The 26,738-nt window shown below is 47.0% G+C and overlaps 1 protein-coding gene across 6 annotated transcripts in view; it reads left to right on the plus strand.

Moving 5' to 3' along the window:
* RBM39 (RNA binding motif protein 39) overlaps window positions 1–26,738 on the plus strand; it is a 561,368-nt gene that overhangs the window by 330,396 nt on the left and 204,234 nt on the right. For all 6 annotated transcript variants that reach the window (XM_069243868.1, XM_069243870.1, XM_069243869.1 and 3 more), the window contains one exon: window positions 1,561–1,593. In XM_069243868.1, coding sequence (XP_069099969.1) covers window positions 1,561–1,593 — 33 coding nt within the window. The remainder of the gene's footprint in view (window positions 1–1,560; window positions 1,594–26,738) is intronic.

The raw sequence follows: 26,738 nt of genomic DNA on the forward strand, positions 1-26,738 counted from the left end.
CTGCAGTCTAAACACACTGACATCAGGCAGTAACTATGCTAGAAAAATTGCACTTTCCTACAATGACTATTGATGAGGATCCCATGGAAGAGAAGGATAAGTTACTTAACTGTACTTCTAGTGCTCTTCCAGGGGAATCCTCATCAAATTCATAAGAAACCCACCCACCTCCCCGGAGAAACCTTGCATCCAGCAATTAATACACAACTATTTCCGGTTCTGCGTATCACCGTAAAGTACTGCCCTAACTGTTACCTTTGGGGCTTGATGGGATACAGGCGCTGCTCTCCTCGACACCACTAACTGGATGACTACTAACCACCTCAAGCTTAACTCCAACAAAACCGAGATCATCATCTTCGGCCCCAACAAAACCACATGGGACTACTCCTGGTGGCCCACCGCCCTAAGCCCCGCACCCACCCCTGCAAACCACGCACGCAACCTCAGCATCATCCTGGACCCCTCCCTCTCCATGACACAGCAAATCAATGCCCTAATCTCCTCCTGCTTCCACACACTCCGCGCACAAAAAAAAAAAAAAAAAAATCCTTCAAATGGGTTCCCCCAGAGACTAGGAAGATAGTCACCCGTGCACTTAGCAGCAGACTAGACTACGGTAACGCCCTTTACGCCGGCACCACACTCAAACTCAAACTCCAGAGAATCCAGAACACAGCCGCACGCCTCGTCCTTGGCCTCCTCTGCTATGAACTAATCTCACCACACCTCAAATCCCCCCTTCACTGGCTTCCCATAGACAAAAGATCCTCATCCACGCTCACAAATCCCTCCACAACTCCGGCCCAACCTACCTCAACGAAGGGGTGAACTTCCACACGCAACCTCCGATCAGCCGACCTCGCCCTAGCCACAGTCCCCCGCATCCAACGCACCATCCCAGGAGGCAGGTCCTTCTCCTACCTCGCCCCCAAAACCTGGAACTCCCTCCCCGCCAACCTTCGCACAACCAAAGACCTCCTGCTCTTCAGAAAGAACCTTAAGACATGGTTGTTCGAACAATGACCCTCCTTGCCATCCCTCCCCCCCAACCCCCCCAGCACCTTGAGACCCTCACGGGTGAGTAGTGCGCTCTATACAAAATTTTGATTGATTAGTCATGGAGCCAGTTTTCTTCGGTCATGTTTTAATGCAGCCTTTTGGCTAACAGTGCCTGTGCTTTTCCTTGAAGTTTTCTCTTCAATAAAGGCTTAGTTTGCACTCTGTTTCTTTTCTTATTTACAGAAATGCTTAAATCTGATGAAATGTTACTAAAATAACTTAATGTAACTTAGGAATTTTTCAGCTTTTATTGTAGGCTACATGTATGTAAATACATGTGCATATACATTTTTTAAAACATTTTATGCTATACATATATATAATAAATTTAAAATGTGCTCTGGGGTCCCCACACATAGCCGGGAATGTTCAGTGCTTATGAGGTTGAGGACCGCCCCTGGTAAAGAACTAGGATTACAGTTAGGTAACTTATCCTTTTCTTGGTGTAAAAGAACAATTTTTATTGATTGTGCTAATGTCTTCCTTTTTCTGTTATAGATTTGCAAACCAGACTTACACAGCAAAGTGAAGGTAAGCACAGAACCATTTTGAAAAATATAAACTTCCTTTAAGTAGTGTTGTTTCATTTTTAAGACCAGGGGGTATCAAATTTATACCATTCTTTATGTAAAAACTGATATTGAGTTACTTGTAACCAGTGATACATACCTACTGAAGCAAGTGAGTGACGTCCACATGGTCTCACATCCCGAGATAATCATAGTTCTGTGTAAAAACCTAGTATAGTGAGGTTTAAGGGAATGGTTATACTTGCATCAATCTTTTTTTCCGTTATGTTTCATGGGTATACTCAATTAAGGTTTGCTCATCTGTACGGTTATGTTCTCCTTTTTCTTCAAATTGTGTGAACTACAGTGTGCAAGTTCTCTCACAGAGGAAGAGTGCATGTTCCCAAGAACGTCATTGATCCTGGACGATGAGATGTAGAATGAGCTCCAGCCTGAGTTTGGGCCAGGAGGTGTCACGAAGTGGTCTTTAGTGTGGCCCCATTTGAGCAGCCCTAATGCTCAGAATGTAAGAAATATGTCTTTGGGGAAACTGTTGTCCTGGACATTACTTGAGCCTAGACCACCAGTTTCGGGGTCTTTGGAAACAGCTCATCTCAACATTCTGTTTCAAATAAGATTATCGAAGATGTACACAATGATTTATAATGCACTTTATATCCAAGAAAGTAAGTCTTTGTTTAGGAGGTTCTGATTTGCAACTTAATTTGAAAGTCTTGTAGGTCCATCAAAGCACCTGATCCATCTCCAGCCAGTAGAATGGGGTGTGAAGGTCGAACTGGGTAATTGGGAATTACTGGCCTGTTGCTAGTTAACAGGATAAATTTAGACAAAATAAATACGTATAAACCAATGAGAAACTTATGGCGCAACATCAAATCTGAAATAGCCAAATATTATGCCCCAAATAAAAGAAAACAAAATGGCCAAAAAGTGTCAAATGCAATGGTGCCATAGCATAGTGAAATGGTGCGTTGCTTGGAGTGTGGAGTGATGAGTAAGAAATACATCACACATTTTATATATTAAAATATTAGTGATATACAATTGATGTATTTGTTTCACATGACAAACTCATTTGGGAAATTTCTCAGGGCATTGAGGATTTCACTAACATTCATGCCATGAGTATAATTGAAGGCCGTTTGAGACAGTGCAGGCTTCAAGCTGTCTTGTGTAATTAAAAACCATTTTTTGAGAGTCTTAAAAGTCAACAGTTTTTAGAGATTTTTTTCAAACTTTCAATACAAGTTAATCTTGTTTTAGTTTCCAGCTGCTTAAACACCACATCAGTGTTAGCATGGTTCTGTTTCTTGCTTAAGTTGAGATGATTCAGTTTTCCCTCATATTACAATGGTCAATACTCTGTTGCTTGTTGCTTTGTTTTGGGCTGTCTAACGTCCTTATGAATGCTGAGGTGCCCCCCTTAGCCATTGGACTACACATCCTGTGCTGTAATTGGCTACTTAGTGTGGTTCTTTTTGAAAGTACGATCATATTGTTGGGCTTCCAGTTTAACCAAGTTCACTGGAAACTCATACCCCCGTGTTATGATTGGTGGCTACATCTCAGTATCAAAATAGTAGTCTAGATTGCATATTCCAAAATCACCTTTTTTTGATTTTATTCACTCAGAATACCCTTGAGTCTCTTGGTGGTGATACTTCATTTTATTAGTAGTATGGTTATGCAGCATTTTTCTGAGAAGTTTCACTAGTTTTGCTGTTAGAACATTGGTGCTCTTAATTTCAGACTAAGAAAATTGTAATTCACTTTTATGGAAATATAGCTTTATTGTACCAGATTTTTTTTTCTGCTGGTTTGTACCTATGCACCCATCACTTTTCCCTCTGACAGTGAGCCACTGGTTATGCCCCAATTTCTGTTAATGAATGCAGCCTAGCCATTTTTGAAATTTTATAAATTATTCATGAATCAGCATTGGGAGCATTTGTAATTGGCTTTTGCTCTGCAAATTTATATTTTTGCACAGTTTTGTCTTAATAATACCAGAGGAACGTTTTTCCTCCTTTGAAACGCATGGCCACCCTATGTTTATTTTCACCTTTGGGCGAGCTCTTTTCTGCTTCTACAGGCTTAATGGAACAGTGTGACTGGGCCATCCGGAAGTCCTCTTCAGTGGGCCCATCAGCAGCCAAAGTGTCTACAGCTGTATAAGGGATTGAGGCTCCGACAGTGTCAGCTTGCAGTATGTCCAACGTTTACTGATACACTCCAAAGATGCGTTCTAATCCAGTCAGTATTTTTTTGATCATGTCATTTTAAGTGGAGCTGGGTGTGTGCCAGATAGTTGAAAAGCTTGCTGGTTCCACCTCTAATTTATCCCAGTTAATCCTTGAATCAGTTGGACAGTGGAGAGAATGTCAATGAATTTAGTAGGTACTGGACAGAATCCTGTGTGGGTAAGTAATCAAGGCTTAATTAAGCGAGTGGAGTGGCACAGTCTAAGATTAGTGTGGCCCAAGTTATCAGTAGGTGCTCAGTGGTCAGTTTAATGGACTGCCAAGGAATAGTCAAGGGCCCAGTTTTTTTTTTCTTGTCGGCAGGGGTTAGAAAATAGTGGGCCTGTTCCCTCTGTGCAAAGTAATGCCCAATAATTTAGAGCCTCTCAGTTCCTACCGATTACGGTTGAAGTATTTGAGTGGCACGGCATCCATGGCGTCTGGTGGTGCCCAAAGAAGTTTTGTGTGACTAGGGACTGTTATTCAGGTACAAGGTAATGGGAAGCATACCTCCGACTGGTCTCTGACACCAGAAGGATAGTGCAGACTGCTCCGGGGAACCCAAAATGTCACTCTTGAGAGGCGGTGGCGATTGCCTTTTCAACCTTGGCTATGTGGTAACCGATGTTTGTGGAAGGTATATTAATAGTTGGGTGCACCGGCTTTTTTACCTCTACATGGAAAGTCTCTCCATTGTTCTGTTTTAATTCCCCCCCCCCCCCCACCCCCCCCACCCCTCCCCTAACTGGATAAGCCTGGTGAGTTAAGGATGTAGTAATTGTAGTCCCTTTGAAGAATTAGAGATGCCCTTGTCGATGTGACAGGCCGCCCACACATTTCCGATGTGAAACATCTTTCCAGACAGTGCTCCTCAAAGACTGGAGGTTTGCCTAGTTAGTTGCAAAGTGTAACCTTCGCTGCTTAGCTAGCAGAGATGTTTAATTACAGGTTGTCTCGTCCAGTAGTTTTTTTCATTATTTTAGTGATGTACAAGAAGATTTTGTACACAGTAAAAGAAAACGGAAGAACCAGGAGTAGAACCAGTGTGTGGTTTCCACACCAGCCTGGAATTAGACATGTGAATACCGGTGGAGATGCCTTACTGATTGACCTCTGAGGGGGAAGCCCTGTGTGGCTCAACATTTCTTTGAATTGCATCTGCCGACATTAAATTACCTGATCTAATGACTCGGTTGACCTGTGTGAGGACAGCCTTACCAATTGGGACTGTCCAGAAGCCATGAGTTAGCCTGTGCCCCTACTGCCCAGGAGAAGCCAGAAAAGTGTTGCTTTGCTGTCATAATTGAGAGGGGCGAGTCTGTGCCATCTCTGAAATGTCTACATCTGTTTCTGCTGTTGAACTTTGAAGCCCAGAGAAATAAACTTCAACCTCTGTCTCGGGTCCTTTTTAGGCGGCGGGACAAAGTCACCCAAATTCTGGAATTGTTACAACATTATTCCTAATTGCTCAGATTTGGCCCGTTTACCTCCTAGTTAAGACCAGAACAGTAGATCACTAGGTGCCCTAATCACAGGAAAATCTTGATTGTGAAGGATGGTTTCAAAGAAAAAATCTGTATTAGGGACATGTAGAATATACTAACACACTATTTTTCTTCTTGTTCATATCTGGGTACCAATGCAGACGGAATGGCACAGTGACTTGAAAAAGAAGCATCCGTAGCAGATTACCAACCTGGTTGAAGGCTATTTGAAAAAAAAACAAAAAAAAAACCATAAATACCACATTAACAATTTACTAATTATTATATCAATTTAATAGATTAAGAAACGGAAGATAAAATATTTTAGTTGTGCCAGCAAATGTAAGAAAGATAACTTTCCCCAAGCCCAACATTAAATCTGTTCTGTACAGGGTGTTCTTCACTTTGAATTGCTCTAATAAGTTTTGGTAACTTACATTTGTTTTTTTTTTTTAATCAAAAAAAAGTCCACAGTTATGTTAGTCAGTTGAAGACAGTGCTGGTGTGAAGGACTTCTTTCAGGAGGAACACATCAAACTAGTCTGTTATAGCATCACAAGGGCGAGGTAGGGCCATGTTACCTGGGAATTTTGTCTTTAGGGTAACTCAGTAAGAATCTCAACCTAAAGCATGTTAAGTTTAGTTAGTGGCGCTATATACATATACTTTGCATACTCCTTCCATCTAGTGGTGGGCTCGGACATGTGCAGCTTATTTGTCTTCGAAGAAGTTCTTAGACTTATGAGGTATATGGTGTTTCCACCTATAACCAGTAATGTGCATTGGCATCAGGTCTGTTTTGTTTACTTGCAAACCATCAAGGCCCCCCACTCTTCCCTTCCTCTCCCTCCCACAGCTGGTTCTGCAGTGTTCTCTAGTATTAGATCTTTCGTAGTTTCACATGCTTGAATCATTCCCCATCGTCGGAGTGGGAGTCCCACTGAACTTTAATAAAGCAATGTGTATTACTATAACAGATTGACTGCCATTGAACCATAGACTTCACAGCCTGTCGTTCCAACATAAAAGAAAAAATACCAAACCACAAATTTTAGCAAATCAGGTGACCGCACCCTCTGGAACACTCCCAACAGAGGCTGATTCCCTCCGATTTCTTTTACCGCACTTGGTATGATTGGAGTCACCTTGAGCTTTGCTCAATCTTCTAGTATTGTCTCAGCTCTTCAAAGGATTTATACTTCCAAGATCATCACTTAAAATTTACTACATAAATAATTTGACTGGACAGCATGACCCAACTCCCTAAAAAAGGATTATTCAGATTCTGTGGATCTTGTGGAAAAAAGAGGCCCATTCTGATGACCCTCATAAACTCTATTGCCTCTTTCCGGACCATGAAGTGACAGACTGTAAAATCTGTTGCACCTTTTCTCAGAAGACCTCAAAGGACAGGGAGGGAAGACTTTTACTGTGGCCCAAAAGTCTAAAAACTAAGGAGTGACCTTTATCTGAAGAAGATAGTGACCAGTCTTCAAGGACTTCAACCTCCCTCAAAAGCGACAGATCTGGAGACGTCTCCACAAAACTACCTTCAAAGGCTTTAAAGAAGTCTAAACAACTACTTCTGGGCATGGAGAGAGGCTTGAGGACCTCCTTTCTTCCCCAAAAAAGGACAGAATTGTCTCAGAAAACGTTTGCTCAAAGCCTTCCACTCCTTCCCTAACAAATGAACTTTCCAAACGTGCTTCACAGTCTTTAACATCGACAATCATTAAAGAAAGCCTCAAGCTCCACATTTGTAGTCTCGTAGACAACTGCACTAAGGCTCCTTTGTCGATGACAGAATCTACAATGATGACATCAACATTTACTGCAGCCTCATCTATGATCCTCTCCTTCACTGTTGACAATTGTAACAAATCTTAAAGCGCTGTTGAGAAAGATTAATCTGCCTCTCCTTAAGTTATCGATAAAGGTCCTGTCGACGGCACAGTTCTCGCTGGCACAATCTCATTTGCTGTTGACGCAGTCGATAACAAGGATCTCATTGATGATGATACTGTCTGATAAGTTTGTCTACTGTAATACCAGTGACGTTGGACTCGTCGACAACATTGATTATTCAGTTGACTACGATGATGGTGTTTGTAGGAGGCTGGCTCAGTTTATGGTGTACACCTGTGATGTGGCACCCTATACTTATCCAGACACCCCAACCCTTAATGATAGTATTTTGGTTTCCGGATAGCAAGAGCTCTCTAGGGGTAGCAGTGGTTCGCAACTAAAGCTTATCTAGGAGAAGTGTAAAGCACTTGCAATACCTCAATAGTCAGTAACCAATCACAAGAAAGAACCACACCAGATGATGCAAAAATAAAGGTTTCTTTATTACAACACTATAGTTATATTAACATTGCTACATGTCTTCCTGGGGATAGCAGCACACAAATGCACACTTAGTAACAGTCAGCAAAAGCATAAAAATACATGGAGCCCTATGAGGGGTTCAAACCATATACTAGGAAAGTAGTATAATAGTGGAGGTCCCCAACCAAGATAGGTGTGTTAGGATCCCAGGGGCTGGGGGATTAGGAAGCTACCATAGGTAAGTACTAGAAGTCTTACAGGAGCCAGAGTGCAGAGTTGTTACTGTGCCGGTTGTACCACAGGCTAACACAGGACTGTTACAGTTGGATTTATATGGATTCAGGACCGTTCCCAGTGGACCCTGAGGAAACCAGTTGTCACAAGTAAGGTTGGACAGTGCCCGACCCGTGGATACCCCGAAGACCAGAGTACCTACATCAGGAAGCCCAGGTGCATGGGGGGGGGGGGGGGGGGGTCGAAACTCCTTCACTCTCAGGTGTCTAGTTGCTGTGGGACCTCTGGACCAGGCCAGTGGAACCAGAAGCTGGATTGAGGGGGAGAAGAACCTGAAAAAGAAGGGGACTGTGTCCATGCGGTGCAGGTAGGCAATGCCCACCCTCTTGGAGGCGAAGTTCCCGCAGGACAGTAAGAGAAGTCGTCCAGCTGCAGAGTCCAGGAAATCCATGAAGTCGCCCACAAGCTGTCCCACCTCTGTCGCCGAATTGCAGGAGGGTCAGTGGCCAGCAGGACCACCAACAAGCCTTGGCAAATGCAAATAGCTGTTGAGTAAGTTTGCAGATTTTGGAGGACCAGCAAGATCCTAGTGACTCGAGTCTCTGAGGTAAGTCAGTGCAGGACTTCAGCAGGAAGGAAAGCAAGTCAGAGGAGCCCCCACGAGTGACCCAGTGGTGGCAGGCACAGGGAGACGGAGGCCTCAGCAGCACAACAAAAGAGGAGTCCTGTGTTGCAGGAGTTTCAGAATCGAAGCTGATCTTGGAGTTGCAGAGTGCTGGTGTCACGTAGGCTCTCATTATTCTAAAGAGACTACTGGATTTTGAGAGGCAAGATCGTTCACAGTGTGGGGGACTAAGTGTAAGGAAATGCCTCCTTGGCATGGTTGCCCCCTGACTTTTTGCCTTTGCTGATGCTATGTTTACAATTGAAAGTGTGCTGAGGCCTGCTAACCAGGCCCCAGCACCAGTGTTCTTTCCCTAACCTGTACTTTTGTATCCACAATTGGCAGACCCTGGCATCCAGATAAGTCCCTTGTAACTGGTACTTCTAGTACCAAGGGCCCTGATGCCAAGGAAGGTCTCTAAGGGCTGCAGCATGTCTTATGCCACCCTGGAGACCTCTCACTCAGCACAGACACACTGCTTGCCAGCTTGTGTGTGCTAGTGAGGACAAAACGAGTAAGTCGACATGGCACTCCCCTCAGGGTGCCATGCCAGCCTCTCACTGCCTATGCAGTATAGGTAAGACACCCCTCTAGCAGGCCTTACAGCCCTAAGGCAGGGTGCACTATACCATAGGTGAGGGTACCAGTGCATGAGCATGGTACCCCTACAGTGTCTAAACAAAACCTTAGACATTGTAAGTGCAGGGTAGCCATAAGAGTATATGGTCTGGGAGTTTGTCAAACACGAACTCCACAGCACCATAATGGCTACACTGAAAACTGGGAAGTTTGGTATCAAACTTCTCAGCACAATAAATGCACACTGATGCCAGTGTACATTTTATTGCAAAATACACCCCAGAGGGCACCTTAGAGGTGCCCCCTGAAACTTAACCGACTGTCTGTGTAGGCTGACTAGTTCCAGCAGCCTGCCACACTAGAGACATGTTGCTGGCCCCATGGGGAGAGTGCCTTTGTCACTCTGAGGCCAGTAACAAAGCCTGCACTGGGTGGAGATGCTAACACCTCCCCCAGGCAGGAGCTGTGACACCTGGCGGTGAGCCTCAAAGGCTCACCCCTTTGTCACAGCCCAGCAGGGCACTCCAGCTTAGTGGAGTTGCCCGCCCCCTCCGGCCACGGCCCCCACTTTTGGCGGCAAGGCTGGAGGGAACACAGAAAGCAACAAGGAGGAGTCACTGGCCAGTCAGGACAGCCCCTAAGGTGTCCTGAGCTGAGGTGACTAACTTTTAGAAATCCTCCATCTTGCAGATGGAGGATTCCCCCAATAGGGTTAGGATTGTGACCCCCTCCCCTTGGGAGGAGGCACAAAGAGGGTGTACCCACCCTCAGGGCTAGTAGCCATTGGCTACTAACCCCCCAGACCTAAACACGCCCTTAAATTTAGTATTTAAGGGCTACCCTGAACCCTAGAAAATTAGATTCCTGCAACAACGAGAAGGACTGCCTAGCTGAAAACCCCTGCAGAGGAAGACCAGAAGACAACAACTGCCTTGGCTCCAGAAACTCACCGGCCTGTCTCCTGCCTTCCAAAGAACTCTGCTCCAGCGACGCCTTCCAAAGGGACCAGCGACCTCTGCATCCTCTGAGGACTGCCCTGCTTCGACGACGACAAGAAACTCCCGAGGACAGCGGACCTGCTCCAAAAAGACTGCAACTTTGTTTCAAGAAGCAGCTTTAAAGAACCCTGCAACTCCCCGCAAGAAGCGTGAGACTTGCAACACTGCACCCGGCGACCCCGACTCGGCTGGTGGAGAACCAACACCTCAGGGAGGACCCCCGGACTACTCTACGACTGTGAGTACCAAAACCTGTCCCCCCTGAGCCCCCACAGCGCCGCCTGCAGAGGGAATCCCGAGGCTTCCCCTGACCGCGACTCTCTGAAACCTAAGTCCCGACGCCTGGAAAAGACCCTGCACCCGCAGCCCCCAGGACCTGAAGGACCGGACTTTCACTGCAGAAGTGACCCCCAGGAGTCCCTCTCCCTTGCCCAAGTGGAGGTTTCCCCGAGGAAGCCCCCCCTTGCCTGCCTGCAGCGCTGAAGAGATCCCTTCATCTCTCATTGACTTACATTGCGAACCCGACGCTTGTTCTAACACTGCACCCGGCCGCCCCCGCGCCGCTGAGGGTGAAATTTCTGTGTGGGCTTGTGTCCCCCCCGGTGCCCTACAAAACCCCCCTGGTCTGCCCTCCGAAGACGCGGGTACTTACCTGCTGGCAGACTGGAACCGGGGCACCCCCTTCTTTCCATTGAAGCCTATGCGTTTTGGGCACCACTTTGAACTCTGCACCTGAGCTGCTGGTGTGGTAACTTTGGGGTTGCTCTGAACCCCCAACGGTGGGCTACCTTGGACCAAGAACTGAACCCTGTAAGTGTCTTACTTACCTGGTAAAACTAACAAAAACTTACCTCCCCCAGGAACTGTGAAAATTGCACTAAGTGTCCACTTTTAAAGTAGCTATTTGTGAATAACTTGAAAAGTATACATGCAATAGAAATGATTCAAAGTTCCTAATGTACTTACCTGCAATACCTTTCAAACAAGATATTACATGTTAAATTTGAACCTGTGGTTCTTAAAATAAACTAAGAAAAGATATTTTTCTATAACAAAACCTATTGGCTGGATTTGTCTGAGTGTGTGTACCTCATTTATTGTCTATGTGTATGTACAACAAATGCTTAACACTACTCCTTGGATAAGCCTACTGCTCGACCACACTACCACAAAATAGAGCATTAGTATTATCTATTTTTACCACTATTTTACCTCTAAGGGGAACCCTTGGACTCTGTGCATGCTATTCCTTACTTTGAAATAGCACATACAGAGCCAACTTCCTACACTAAGTCTGACCCACAGTGGATGACACTTGTCACTCTAAATCCAGGTTTTGCTCCGGCTAACTAGCAGTGCCTCATCTCTCCCTAATGGTAGAGATAATTGGGCAGCCGAGCGCATGACATCTTAGTACTTCTCAGGGAAGTCGTGGTCACTCAGGTCACAACCGGTTCTCTCATACACCGTACGGTCTTGTAGATAAATGACAAAGGCAGTTTAAGTTTTAAAGATTGGTTTAATAAAACGACTGCATTCTAGATAGCAAAGCGTGAGCTGCAATAACCAGAACTATACAACACAGTAAAATTCAAATAGTAACGATCGGAGTGAAGCACAAGAATAAGGCGATCATAATGCTGCTAGATTATTTTCTCAAGTTATATTTAGAGCACTGCCTGTTAAGCTCTAAGCCTGCCTTTCAGGTTCCCCCGGGAGGACATCAACCCTCCTACCTGAGCAAAGGCCTGTAATCTGCAACGGGGCATTCAGCATCTAGTTGTTGGTCCCTGGCTGGAATCTCCCTCTTAACGTATACTAGGAATAGGAAGTGTTTTTATGACTAACACGCAGGTGTTCTAAGAAAATGTCCCTAGGTCTGTTTTGTTTACTTGCAAACCATCAAGGCCCCCCACTCTTCCCTTCCTCTCCCTCCCACAGCTGGTTCTGCAGTGTTCTCTAGTATTAGATCTTTCGTAGTTTCACATGCTTGAATCATTCCCCATCGTCGGAGTGGGAGTCCCACTGAACTTTAATAAAGCAATGTGTATTACTATAACAGATTGACTGCCATTGAACCATAGACTTCACAGCCTGTCGTTCCAACATAAAAGAAAAAATACCAAACCACAAATTTTAGCAAATCAGGTGACCGCACCCTCTGGAACACTCCCAACAGAGGCTGATTCCCTCCGATTTCTTTTACCGCACTTGGTATGATTGGAGTCACCTTGAGCTTTGCTCAATCTTCTAGTATTGTCTCAGCTCTTCAAAGGATTTATACTTCCAAGATCATCACTTAAAATTTACTACATAAATAATTTGACTGGACAGCATGACCCAACTCCCTAAAAAAGGATTATTCAGATTCTGTGGATCTTGTGGAAAAAAGAGGCCCATTCTGATGACCCTCATAAACTCTATTGCCTCTTTCCGGACCATGAAGTGACAGACTGTAAAATCTGTTGCACCTTTTCTCAGAAGACCTCAAAGGACAGGGAGGGAAGACTTTTACTGTGGCCCAAAAGTCTAAAAACTAAGGAGTGACCTTTATCTGAAGAAGATAGTGACCAGTCTTCAAGGACTTCAACCTCCCTCAAAAGCGACAGATCTGGAGACGTCTCCACAAAACTACCTTCAAAGGCTTTAAAGAAGTCTAAACAACTACTTCTGGGCATGGAGAGAGGCTTGATGACCTCCTTTCTTCCCCAAAAAAGGACAGAATTGTCTCAGAAAACGTTTGCTCAAAGCCTTCCACTCCTTCCCTAACAAATGAACTTTCCAAACGTGCTTCACAGTCTTTAACATCGACAATCATTAAAGAAAGCCTCAAGCTCCACATTTGTAGTCTCGTAGACAACTGCACTAAGGCTCCTTTGTCGATGACAGAATCTACAATGATGACATCAACATTTACTGCAGCCTCATCTATGATCCTCTCCTTCACTGTTGACAATTGTAACAAATCTTAAAGCGCTGTTGAGAAAGATTAATCTGCCTCTCCTTAAGTTATCGATGAAGGTCCTGTCGACGGCACAGTTCTCGCTGGCACAATCTCATTTGCTGTTGACGCAGTCGATAACAAGGATCTCATTGATGATGATACTGTCTGATAAGTTTGTCTACTGTAATACCAGTGACGTTGGACTCGTCGACAACATTGATTATTCAGTTGACTACGATGATGGTGTTTGTAGGAGGCTGGCTCAGTTTATGGTGTACACCTGTGATGTGGCACCCTATACTTATCCAGACACCCCAACCCTTAATGATAGTATTTTGGTTTCCGGATAGCAAGAGCTCTCTAGGGGTAGCAGTGGTTCGCAACTAAAGCTTATCTAGGAGAAGTGTAAAGCACTTGCAATACCTCAATAGTCAGTAACCAATCACAAGAAAGAACCACACCAGATGATGCAAAAATAAAGGTTTCTTTATTACAACACTATAGTTATATTAACATTGCTACATGTCTTCCTGGGGATAGCAGCACACAAATGCACACTTAGTAACAGTCAGCAAAAGCATAAAAATACATGGAGCCCTATGAGGGGTTCAAACCATATACTAGGAAAGTAGTATAATAGTGGAGGTCCCCAACCAAGATAGGTGTGTTAGGATCCCAGGGGCTGGGGGATTAGGAAGCTACCATAGGTAAGTACTAGAAGTCTTACAGGAGCCAGAGTGCAGAGTTGTTACTGTGCCGGTTGTACCACAGGCTAACACAGGACTGTTACAGTTGGATTTATATGGATTCAGGACCGTTCCCAGTGGACCCTGAGGAAACCAGTTGTCACAAGTAAGGTTGGACAGTGCCCGACCCGTGGATACCCCGAAGACCAGAGTACCTACATCAGGAAGCCCAGGTGCATGGGGGGGGGGGGGGGGGGGTCGAAACTCCTTCACTCTCAGGTGTCTAGTTGCTGTGGGACCTCTGGACCAGGCCAGTGGAACCAGAAGCTGGATTGAGGGGGAGAAGAACCTGAAAAAGAAGGGGACTGTGTCCATGCGGTGCAGGTAGGCAATGCCCACCCTCTTGGAGGCGAAGTTCCCGCAGGACAGTAAGAGAAGTCGTCCAGCTGCAGAGTCCAGGAAATCCATGAAGTCGCCCACAAGCTGTCCCACCTCTGTCGCCGAATTGCAGGAGGGTCAGTGGCCAGCAGGACCACCAACAAGCCTTGGCAAATGCAAATAGCTGTTGAGTAAGTTTGCAGATTTTGGAGGACCAGCAAGATCCTAGTGACTCGAGTCTCTGAGGTAAGTCAGTGCAGGACTTCAGCAGGAAGGAAAGCAAGTCAGAGGAGCCCCCACGAGTGACCCAGTGGTGGCAGGCACAGGGAGACGGAGGCCTCAGCAGCACAACAAAAGAGGAGTCCTGTGTTGCAGGAGTTTCAGAATCGAAGCTGATCTTGGAGTTGCAGAGTGCTGGTGTCACGTAGGCTCTCATTATTCTAAAGAGACTACTGGATTTTGAGAGGCAAGATCGTTCACAGTGTGGGGGACTAAGTGTAAGGAAATGCCTCCTTGGCATGGTTGCCCCCTGACTTTTTGCCTTTGCTGATGCTATGTTTACAATTGAAAGTGTGCTGAGGCCTGCTAACCAGGCCCCAGCACCAGTGTTCTTTCCCTAACCTGTACTTTTGTATCCACAATTGGCAGACCCTGGCATCCAGATAAGTCCCTTGTAACTGGTACTTCTAGTACCAAGGGCCCTGATGCCAAGGAAGGTCTCTAAGGGCTGCAGCATGTCTTATGCCACCCTGGAGACCTCTCACTCAGCACAGACACACTGCTTGCCAGCTTGTGTGTGCTAGTGAGGACAAAACGAGTAAGTCGACATGGCACTCCCCTCAGGGTGCCATGCCAGCCTCTCACTGCCTATGCAGTATAGGTAAGACACCCCTCTAGCAGGCCTTACAGCCCTAAGGCAGGGTGCACTATACCATAGGTGAGGGTACCAGTGCATGAGCATGGTACCCCTACAGTGTCTAAACAAAACCTTAGACATTGTAAGTGCAGGGTAGCCATAAGAGTATATGGTCTGGGAGTTTGTCAAACACGAACTCCACAGCACCATAATGGCTACACTGAAAACTGGGAAGTTTGGTATCAAACTTCTCAGCACAATAAATGCACACTGATGCCAGTGTACATTTTATTGCAAAATACACCCCAGAGGGCACCTTAGAGGTGCCCCCTGAAACTTAACCGACTGTCTGTGTAGGCTGACTAGTTCCAGCAGCCTGCCACACTAGAGACATGTTGCTGGCCCCATGGGGAGAGTGCCTTTGTCACTCTGAGGCCAGTAACAAAGCCTGCACTGGGTGGAGATGCTAACACCTCCCCCAGGCAGGAGCTGTGACACCTGGCGGTGAGCCTCAAAGGCTCACCCCTTTGTCACAGCCCAGCAGGGCACTCCAGCTTAGTGGAGTTGCCCGCCCCCTCCGGCCACGGCCCCCACTTTTGGCGGCAAGGCTGGAGGGAACACAGAAAGCAACAAGGAGGAGTCACTGGCCAGTCAGGACAGCCCCTAAGGTGTCCTGAGCTGAGGTGACTAACTTTTAGAAATCCTCCATCTTGCAGATGGAGGATTCCCCCAATAGGGTTAGGATTGTGACCCCCTCCCCTTGGGAGGAGGCACAAAGAGGGTGTACCCACCCTCAGGGCTAGTAGCCATTGGCTACTAACCCCCCAGACCTAAACACGCCCTTAAATTTAGTATTTAAGGGCTACCCTGAACCCTAGAAAATTAGATTCCTGCAACAACGAGAAGGACTGCCTAGCTGAAAACCCCTGCAGAGGAAGACCAGAAGACAACAACTGCCTTGGCTCCAGAAACTCACCGGCCTGTCTCCTGCCTTCCAAAGAACTCTGCTCCAGCGACGCCTTCCAAAGGGACCAGCGACCTCTGCATCCTCTGAGGACTGCCCTGCTTCGACGACGACAAGAAACTCCCGAGGACAGCGGACCTGCTCCAAAAAGACTGCAACTTTGTTTCAAGAAGCAGCTTTAAAGAACCCTGCAACTCCCCGCAAGAAGCGTGAGACTTGCAACACTGCACCCGGCGACCCCGACTCGGCTGGTGGAGAACCAACACCTCAGGGAGGACCCCCGGACTACTCTACGACTGTGAGTACCAAAACCTGTCCCCCCTGAGCCCCCACAGCGCCGCCTGCAGAGGGAATCCCGAGGCTTCCCCTGACCGCGACTCTCTGAAACCTAAGTCCCGACGCCTGGAAAAGACCCTGCACCCGCAGCCCCCAGGACCTGAAGGACCGGACTTTCACTGCAGAAGTGACCCCCAGGAGTCCCTCTCCCTTGCCCAAGTGGAGGTTTCCCCGAGGAAGCCCCCCCTTGCCTGCCTGCAGCGCTGAAGAGATCCCTTCATCTCTCATTGACTTACATTGCGAACCCGACGCTTGTTCTAACACTGCACCCGGCCGCCCCCGCGCCGCTGAGGGTGAAATTTCTGTGTGGGCTTGTGTCCCCCCCGGTGCCCTACAAAACCCCCCTGGTCTGCCCTCCGAAGACGCGGGTACTTACCTGCTGGCAGACTGGAACCGGGGCACCCCCTTCTTTCCATTGAAGCCTATGCGTTTTGGGCACCACTTTGAACTCTGCACCTGAGCTGCTGGTGTGGTAACTTTGGGGTTGCTCTGAACCCCCAACGGTGGGCTACCTTGGACCAAGAACTGAACCCTGTAAGTGTCTTACTTACCTGGTAAAACTAACAAAAACTTACCTCCCCCAGGAACTGTGAAAATTGCACTAAGTGTCCACTTTTAAAGTAGCTATTTGTGAATAACTTGAAAAGTATACATGCAATAGAAATGATTCAAAGTTCCTAATGTACTTACCTGCAATACCTTTCAAACAAGATATTACATGTTAAATTTGAACCTGTGGTTCTTAAAATAAACTAAGAAAAGATATTTTTCTATAACAAAACCTATTGGCTGGATTTGTCTGAGTGTGTGTACCTCATTTATTGTCTATGTGTATGTACAACAAATGCTTAACACTACTCCTTGGATAAGCCTACTGCTCGACCACACTACCACAAAATAGAGCATTAGTATTATCTATTTTTACCACTATTTTACCTCTAAGGGGAACCCTTGGACTCTGTGCATGCTATTCCTTACTTTGAAATAGCACATACAGAGCCAACTTCCTACACTAAGTCTGACCCACAGTGGATGACACTTGTCACTCTAAATCCAGGTTTTGCTCCGGCTAACTAGCAGTGCCTCATCTCTCCCTAATGGTAGAGATAATTGGGCAGCCGAGCGCATGACATCTTAGTACTTCTCAGGGAAGTCGTGGTCACTCAGGTCACAACCGGTTCTCTCATACACCGTACGGTCTTGTAGATAAATGACAAAGGCAGTTTAAGTTTTAAAGATTGGTTTAATAAAACGACTGCATTCTAGATAGCAAAGCGTGAGCTGCAATAACCAGAACTATACAACACAGTAAAATTCAAATAGTAACGATCGGAGTGAAGCACAAGAATAAGGCGATCATAATGCTGCTAGATTATTTTCTCAAGTTATATTTAGAGCACTGCCTGTTAAGCTCTAAGCCTGCCTTTCAGGTTCCCCCGGGAGGACATCAACCCTCCTACCTGAGCAAAGGCCTGTAATCTGCAACGGGGCATTCAGCATCTAGTTGTTGGTCCCTGGCTGGAATCTCCCTCTTAACGTATACTAGGAATAGGAAGTGTTTTTATGACTAACACGCAGGTGTTCTAAGAAAATGTCCCTACGTAAGGATGTGTATTTTCTACGAATACTGGAGACTAAACTTCTACCACGTTTACCGGCAATGTACCAGACAGTAGCCTTGACTGAAGCACAGGGCGATCAAGAATGCATTATTTGAGAACACAGTGCTGAACTAAGCTAAACAGTGTGATAGAAGAAATTAAAACAAGACCGTAAAACTGGTTATTGTAAAATAAAAGTGCAAAGCAGAATAAAATGTATCTAGGGCAAAGTGCACAGCGGCCTAGTGTGTTTAATGTGCATGAGGCTATACTAAAAGTGGCTACACTACATTGGAGGCTGGGGCTTCTTGGAGTTCAAAGATCTTGTTGGAGGAATAGCCAACAAGCCTTGACAAGAGCAACAGTCTTGGTGCACAGATGGTTCTGGTCCAGGGGGCTGCAGCAAGGTTCCATAATCTCCAAAGTTGGTCAGAAGACAAGTAGGACCCAGAGAGGACCACAGAACCACCACCTGTAAGTAGAGCCTTTACATTGGCCATCAGACAGCAGGATCCACCAGCCGGTCTTCATTATCTTGAGGTGCCTGCAGATGCTGGGGAGTGACTCCTTAACTCCAAGTGAGATTCCTTTTTGCTTCTTGGATGGAGAGACAGTTCTTGTGACCTTAGAGGATGCATAGCCACGGATGTTGTTGACATCTTGCTGGAGAAACAATGTTGCAGTGGTAGCCCTCCCAGCTGGATACAGTCTTGTTTCAGTTGCAAAAGCAGACCAGCAGCGGTTCAGGAGGCCAGGAGCAGAAGATGTCTTACCGAGACTTCCTTGGAGAGTCTTGCTCGACGAATCTGAGGACCTTAAGTAAAGTTAAAAAGGGGTTCATCACCCTTTGTATTGACCCACCTATCAAAGGGCGTCAGGGTATGACGTCTACCTGGCCTAAGCAGTCTGATGTTCCCAGGGGGCTCTGCCTGTCTTGTTCCCAAGGTGCCAGAATCAACCGGCACCCTGGCAGAGCACTGTGTACCTCCCTACGGAAGGAGCTGGACGGGGGGGGGAGGGGTCCTGAAGTGGTGCAAACAGGATTATGCAATGAGGGCACCAAATATTCCCTTCGAAGCAGTCTGGTAGCACTCAGAGGCCACCCCAGCCCAGAGACAACTATTTCAAAGGGAGCTGGAAATCCTTTGTCCTGCCTTCCCCTGCTTGCTTTAGGCTCATTGGCAGGAGGGCAGAACAGTGTCTGGGGTCTGCAGCAGGGTGGGCTAGCAGGCAGAACTGGGGGTTCCTCTTTGGAACCCCCAGAGTACATGAAATTATGCAGTTAGCACTGAAATCGGTGTAGTTGCATGATACAATAATGTTTGGTACCAAACATGTCTAGGTTCAAAGAAGCCATTATGTAGTTGGACTACTTGTGTTGACCAGTGTCCGTTTCATACCTTAAGATGGCTTCCCTGCATTTACAAAGCCCAGGGGAATGTAGTCTGAAGCTTGTAGGGGTACCTTGCTTATGCAGGGAACCCTCACACGTATGTACATGCACCCTGCCTTTTGGCTGACGGGCCTACCAGAGGGGTGTCTTGGTGTTTAAGTGCAGTGACAAGGATATGAGGCAATCCTCGTATCCGAAGTGAAAGGTGCATGCACCATTTCACCCAGGCTGCAATGGCAGGTCTGCAGACAGTTTGCATGAGCTCCCATGGGTGGCACAACACATGCTGCGGGGGGTGGGGGGCGGGGGGGGGGGGGGAGAGAGAGACAGGCAGGGAGGGTGACCCCTGGTGTACCAATGCCCTGGGTACCAAAGTACCATATACTAGGGACCTACATGGGTGCACCAGTATGCCAATTGTGGGGTGTAAAAGTTTATCAGTGTAAGGAAATGCCTCCTTGGCATGGTTGCCCCCTGACTTTTTGCCTTTGCTGATGCTATGTTTACAATTGAAAGTGTGCTGAGGCCTGCTAACCAGGCCCCAGCACCAGTGTTCTTTCCCTAACCTGTACTTTTGTATCCACAATTGGCAGACCCTGGCATCCAGATAAGTCCCTTGTAACTGGTACTTCTAGTACCAAGGGCCCTGATGCCAAAGAAGGTCTCTAAGGGCTGCAGCATGTCTTATGCCACCCTGGAGACCTCTCACTCAGCACAGACACACTGCTTGCCAGCTTGTGTGTGCTAGTGAGGACAAAACGAGTAAGTCGACATGGCACTCCCCTCAGGGTGCCATGCCAGCCTCTCACTGCCTATGCAGTATAGGTAAGACACTCCTCGAGCAGGCCTTACAGCCCTAAGGCTGGGTGCACTATACCATAGGTGAGGGTACCAGTGCATGAGCATGGTACCCCTACAGTGTCTAAACAAAACCTTAGACATTGTAAGTGCAGGGTAACCATAAGAGTATATGGTCTGGGAGTCTGTCAAACACGAACTCCACAGCACCATAATGGCTACACTGAAAACTGGGAAGTTTGGTATCAAACTTCTCAGCACAATAAATGCACACTGATGCCAGTGTACATTTTATTGTAAAATACACCACAGAGGGCACCTTAGAGGTGCCCCCTGAAACTTAACCGACTGTCTGTGTAGGCTGACTAGTTCCAGCAGCCTGCCACACCAGAGACATGTTGCTGGCCCCATGGGGAGAGTGCCTTTGTCACTCTGAGGCCAGTAACAAAGCCTGCACTGGGTGGAGATGCTAACACCTCCCCCAGGCAGGAGCTGTGACACCTGGCGGTGAGCCTCAAAGGCTCACCCCTTTGTCACAGCCCAGCAGGGCACTCCAGCTTAGTGGAGTTGCCCGCCCCCTCCGGCCACGGCCCCCACTTTTGGCGGCAAGGCTGGAGGGAACAAAGAAAGCAACAAGGAGGAGTCACTGGCCAGTCAGGACAGCCCCTAAGGTGTCCTGAGCTGAGGTGACTCTGACTTTTAGAAATCCTCCATCTTGCAGATGGAGGATTCCCCCAATAGGGTTAGGATTGTGACCCCCTCCCCTTGGGAGGAGGCACAAAGAGGGTGTACCCACCCTCAGGGCTAGTAGCCATTGGCTACTAACCCCCCAGATCTAAACACGCCCTTAAATTTAGTATTTAAGGGCTACCCTGAACCCTAGAAAAGCAGATTCCTGCAACTACAAGAAGGACTGCCCAGCTGAAAACCCCTGCAGCGGAAGACCAGAAGACGACAACTGCCTTGGCTCCAGAAACTCACCGGCCTGTCTCCTGCCTTCCAAAGATCCTGCTCCAGCGACGCCTTCCAAAGGGACCAGCGACCTCGACATCCTCTGAGGACTGCCCCTGCTTCGAAAAGAAAAGAAACTCCCGAGGACAGTGGACCTGCTCCAAGAAAAGCTGCAACTTTGTTTCCAGCAGCTTTAAAGAACCCTGCAAGCTCCCCGCAAGAAGCGTGAGACTTGCAACACTGCACCCGGCGACCCCGACTCGGCTGGTGGCGATCCAACACCTCAGGAGGGACCCCAGGACTACTCTAAGACTGTGAGTACAAAAACCTGTCCCCCCTGAGCCCCCACAGCGCCGCCTGCAGAGGGAATCCCGAGGCTTCCCCTGACCGCGACTCTTTGAATCCTAAGTCCCGACGCCTGGGAGAGACCCTGCACCCGCAGCCCCCAGGACCTGAAGGACCGGACTTTCACTGGAGAAGTGACCCCCAGGAGTCCCTCTCCCTTGCCCAAGTGGAGGTTTCCCCGAGGAACCCCCCCCCTTGCCTGCAGCGCTGAAGAGATCCCGAGATCTCTCATAGACTAACATTGCGAACCCGACGCTTGGTTCTACACTGCACCCGGCCGCCCCCGCGCCGCTGAGGGTGAAATTTCTGTGTGGGCTTGTGTCCCCCCCAGTGCCCTACAAAACCCCCCTGGTCTGCCCTCCGAAGACGCGGGTACTTACCTTCAAGCAGACCGGAACCGGGGCACCCCCTTCTCTCCATTCTAGCCTATGTGTTTTGGGCACCACTTTGAACTCTGCACCTGACCGGCCCTGAGCCGCTGGTGTGGTGACTTTGGGGTTGCTCTGAACCCCCAACGGTGGGCTACCTTGGACCAAGAACTAAGCCCTGTAAGTGCCTTACTTACCTGGTTAACCTAACAAATACTTACCTCCCCCAGGAACTGTGAAAATTGCACTAAGTGTCCACTTTTAAAACAGCTATTTGACAATAACTTGTAAAGTATACATGCAATTTTTATGATTTAAAGTTCCTAAAGTACTTACCTGCAATACCTTTCAAATGAGATATTACATGTAGAATTTGAACCTGTGGTTCTTAAAATAAACTAAGAAAAGATATTTTTCTATAACAAAAACCTATTGGCTGGATTTGTCTCTGAGTGTGTGTACCTCATTTATTGTCTGTGTATGTACAACAAATGCTTAACACTACTCCTTGGATAAGCCTACTGCTCGACCACACTACCACAAAATAGAGCATTAGTATTATCTCTTTTTGCCACTATCTTACCTCTAAGGGGAACCCTTGGACTCTGTGCATACTATTCCTTACTTTGAAATAGTGCATACAGAGCCAACTTCCTACAACCAGCAACTAAATTTAGAGGAGAGCCCAGAAACTGGGGTCCTGATTAGCAGGATCCCAGTGCACTACAGTCTAAGCACACTGACACCAGACAAAAATTGGGGGTAGTCATGTCAGAATGATATGTTCGATGGCATATGTTGCTGCAGATACACATGTTTAGCACAGTCCGCTGCCAGTCCGCTGCCTGGTGTTGGGCTCGGAGTATTACAAGTTGTTTTTCTTCGAAGAAGTCTTTTTTGGTCACGGGACCGAAGGACTCCTCCCTCTTCGGCTCCATTGCGCATGGGCGTCGACTCCATCTTAGATTGTTTTTTTCCGCTGTCGGGTTCGGACGTATTCCTTTTCGCTCCGTGTTTCGGTTCGGAAAGTTAGTCAGAATCTCGGAAGAAAGCGTCGGTATTGTTCCGTTCGGTATCGGGATAGTTAGGTACATCGACACCGATCATCGGAAGACTTTGGGGTAGCTTCGATTCCCCCATCGGGGCCTGGTCGGCCCGACCGCGTGCGACATCGAAGCCGATGGAACGGACCCCGTTTCGTTTCTGCCCAAAATGTCACAGTAAGTATCCTTATACAGATCAGCACTTGGTCTGTAACTTGTGCTTGTCCCCCGAGCACAAGGAGGATACCTGTGAGGCCTGTCGAGCCTTCCGGTCCAGAAAAACACTCCGGGACCGAAGAGCCAGGCGTCTACAAATGGCGTCCACGCCAACAAAACAACGTTTCGACGACAAAGAGGAAACATTCTCGGTTCCGGAATCAGAATCCGGAGACTCCGACGTCGAACAACAGCAACAAACAGTGAGTAAGACGTCGAAAATTAAAACCATCGAGAAGACAAAAGCCCAGGGGACGCCACTGCCAACAGGCCATGGCTCGACCCATAAAACCGGCGACCCGGCGAAGGCGCCGAAAAAGGGCACACCCATAGCGAAGACACCCGACTCCGGTCGAGGGACCGCCATGGAGCAACCTCGGAGCCGAGATAGCGGCTCCGAGAGGCAAAAACAAGATGCCGGCACCGAAAAACATCGGCACCGAGACACACTGCCGAAAGCCACAAAAATTCTGTCGGTGCCGAAGCCGAAAAAAGATTCTCTCTCGGCGCCGAAAAGTTCCACACCTTCATCCTAAACAGAGGAACAAGGAATAAGTGGCCAAATGCACAGATTTGGACAAGCGCTCCAAAGTGTAGAATCAGACTACACACAAAAGACTGTACACCCAGCGCAAACTACCATAAGTCAAGATAATCAGGATCAAGACGCTTGGGACCTATATGACACCCCAGTGCCGGACAATGATCCCGATTCATACCCCACAAAGCCGTCACCGCCAGAGGACAGTACCTCATACTCGCAACTGGTGGCTAGGGCTGCAGAATTCCACAATGTCCAACTGCATTCCGATCCTATAGAGGATGATTTTTTATTTAACACCCTCTCGGCTACACATAGCCAATATCAATGTCTCCCAATGCCACCAGGGATGTTACGGCACGCAAAACAAATTTTTGAAGAGCCCGTAAAATCAAGAGCCATCACCCCAAGGGTGGATAAGAAATACAAACCACCACCCACAGACCCAGTGTTTATTACTTCGCAGTTACCACCTGACTCCGTAGTAGTAGGGGCAGCTCGCAAGAGAGCAAATTCCCATACATCTGGCGACGCCCCACCTCCGGACAAAGAAAGCAGAAAATTTGATGCGGCAGGAAAAAGAGTAGCATCACAGGCAGCCAACCAGTGGCGCATCGCAAATTCTCAAGCGCTGCTGGCCAGATATGACCGCGCACACTGGGATGAGATGCAACTTCTCGTAGACCATCTTCCCCAGGAATACCAAAAAAGGGCGCAGCAAATAGTTGAAGAGGGACAAACGATCTCAAACAATCAAATCCGCTCTTGACTGGACGCAGCCGATACTGCAGCGAGAACAGTCAACACTGCTGTCACCATAAGGAGACACGCTTGGCTCCGCACTTCAGGCTTCAAACCTGAAATCCAGCAGGCTGTCCTTAATATGCCCTTCAACGAGAAACAACTTTTTGGCCCTGAAGTGGACACAGCCATTGAAAAACTTAAAAAGGACACAGACACGGCCAAAGCCATGGGCGCACTCTACTCCCCGCAGAGCAGAGGCTCTTTTAGAAAAACTCCATTTAGAGGGGGGTTTCGTGGCCAACCCACAGACACCACCAACCAACAAACAAGAACCGCACCATATCAGGGTTCATTCCAAAGGGGAGGTTTCAGGGGATATAGAGGGGGTCAATTCCCAAGGAGTAGGGGAAGATTCCAGACTCCAAAAACACCTCCACCTAAACAGTGACTTTCAAGTCACACAACCCCTTCACTCAACACCAGTGGGGGGAAGACTAAGCCAATTCTACCAATCTTGGCAGCAGATTACAACAGACAATTGGGTATTAGCAATAATCCAACATGGCTATTGCATAGAATTCCACAAATTCCCACCAAACATCCCTCCAAAAACACGCAGAATGTCACCACAACATTTAGAACTTTTAGGACTAGAAGTTCAAGCACTACTGCAAAAGGATGCAATAGAGTTAGTACCAGTACAACAAAAAAACACAGGAGTTTACTCCCTGTACTTTCTAATTCCAAAAAAAGACAAAACATTAAGACCAATATTAGATCTCAGGACACTAAATACCTACATCATATCGGACCACTTTCACATGGTCACACTACAAGACATCATTCCACTGCTCAAACAGCAAGATTACATGACCACATTAGACCTAAAAGATGCGTACTTTCATATACCGATACACCCTTCTCACAGGAAGTACCTAAGGTTCGTATTCAAAGGAATGCATTACCAATTCAAAGTGTTGCCATTCGGAATAACAACTGCACCAAGAGTGTTCACAAAATGTCTAGCAGTAGTAGCAGCACATATCAGAAGACAACAGATACATGTGTTTCCTTACCTGGACGATTGGCTAATCAAGACCAACACAGTAAAAAAGTGCACAAACGACACCACATATGTCATACAAACCCTTCACAAACTGGGTTTCTCCATCAACTATACAAAATCACACCTTGAACCGTGTCAGACACAACAATATCTAGGGGCAACCATCAACACATCAAAAGGAATTGCCACTCCAAGTCCACAAAGAGTTCAAGCAATTCCACAAGGTAATAAGTGCTATGTTTCCAAACCAAAAAATACAAGCAAAATTTGTGCTAAAACTTCTAGGCATGATGTCATCATGCATAGCCATTGTCCCAAACGCAAGACTACACATGCGACCCTTACAACAGTGCCTAGCATCACAATGGTCACAGGCACAGGGTCAACTTCAAGATCTGGTGTTGGTAGACCGCCAAACATACCTCTCGCTTCTATGGTGGAACAGCAACAATTTAAACAAAGGGCGGACATTTCAGGACCCAGTGCCTCAATACGTTATAACAACAGATGCTTCCATGACAGGGTGGGGAGCACACCTCAATCACCACAGCATTCAAGGACAATGGGATGTACACCAAACAAAATTTCATATCAATTACCTAGAACTGTTAGCAGTATTTCTAGCGTTAAAAGCCTTTCAACCCATAATAACACACAAATACATTCTTGTCAAAACAGACAACATGACAACAATGTATTACTTAAACAAACAAGGAGGAACACACTCAACACAATTGTGCCTCCTAACACAAAAAATATGGCAGTGGGCGATTCACAACCACATTCGCCTAATAGCACAATTTATTCCAGGGATCCAAAACCAACTAGCAGACAACCTTTCGCGAGACCACCAACAAGTCCACGAATGGGAAATTCACCCCCAAGTTCTGAACAAGTACTTTCAAATTTGGGGAACACCCCAGATAGATTTGTTCGCAACAAAAGAAAACGCAAAATGCCAAAACTTCGCATCCAGGTACCCACACCGCGAATCACAAGGCAATGCTCTATGGATGAGTTGGTCAGGGATATTTGCATACGCTTTTCCCCCTCTCCCTCTCCTTCCATATCTAGTAAACAAGTTGAGTCAAAACCAACTCAAACTCATACTGATAGCACCCACATGGGCAAGACAACCTTGGTATAAAACTCTACTAGACCTTTCACTAGTACTGCATGTCAAACTACCCAACAGACCAGATCTGTTAACACAACACAAACAACAGATCAGGCATCCAAACCCAGCATCATTGAATCTGGCAATTTGGCTCCTGAAATCCTAGAATTCGGACACTTAGACCTCACACAAGAATGCATGGAGGTCATAAAACAAGCTAGAAAAGCTTCCACTAGACACTGCTATGCATCTAAGTGGAAAAGATTTGTTTG

This window comes from Pleurodeles waltl, chromosome 7 (assembly GCF_031143425.1).
Source record: "Pleurodeles waltl isolate 20211129_DDA chromosome 7, aPleWal1.hap1.20221129, whole genome shotgun sequence".
NCBI lineage: Eukaryota > Metazoa > Chordata > Amphibia > Caudata > Salamandridae > Pleurodeles > Pleurodeles waltl.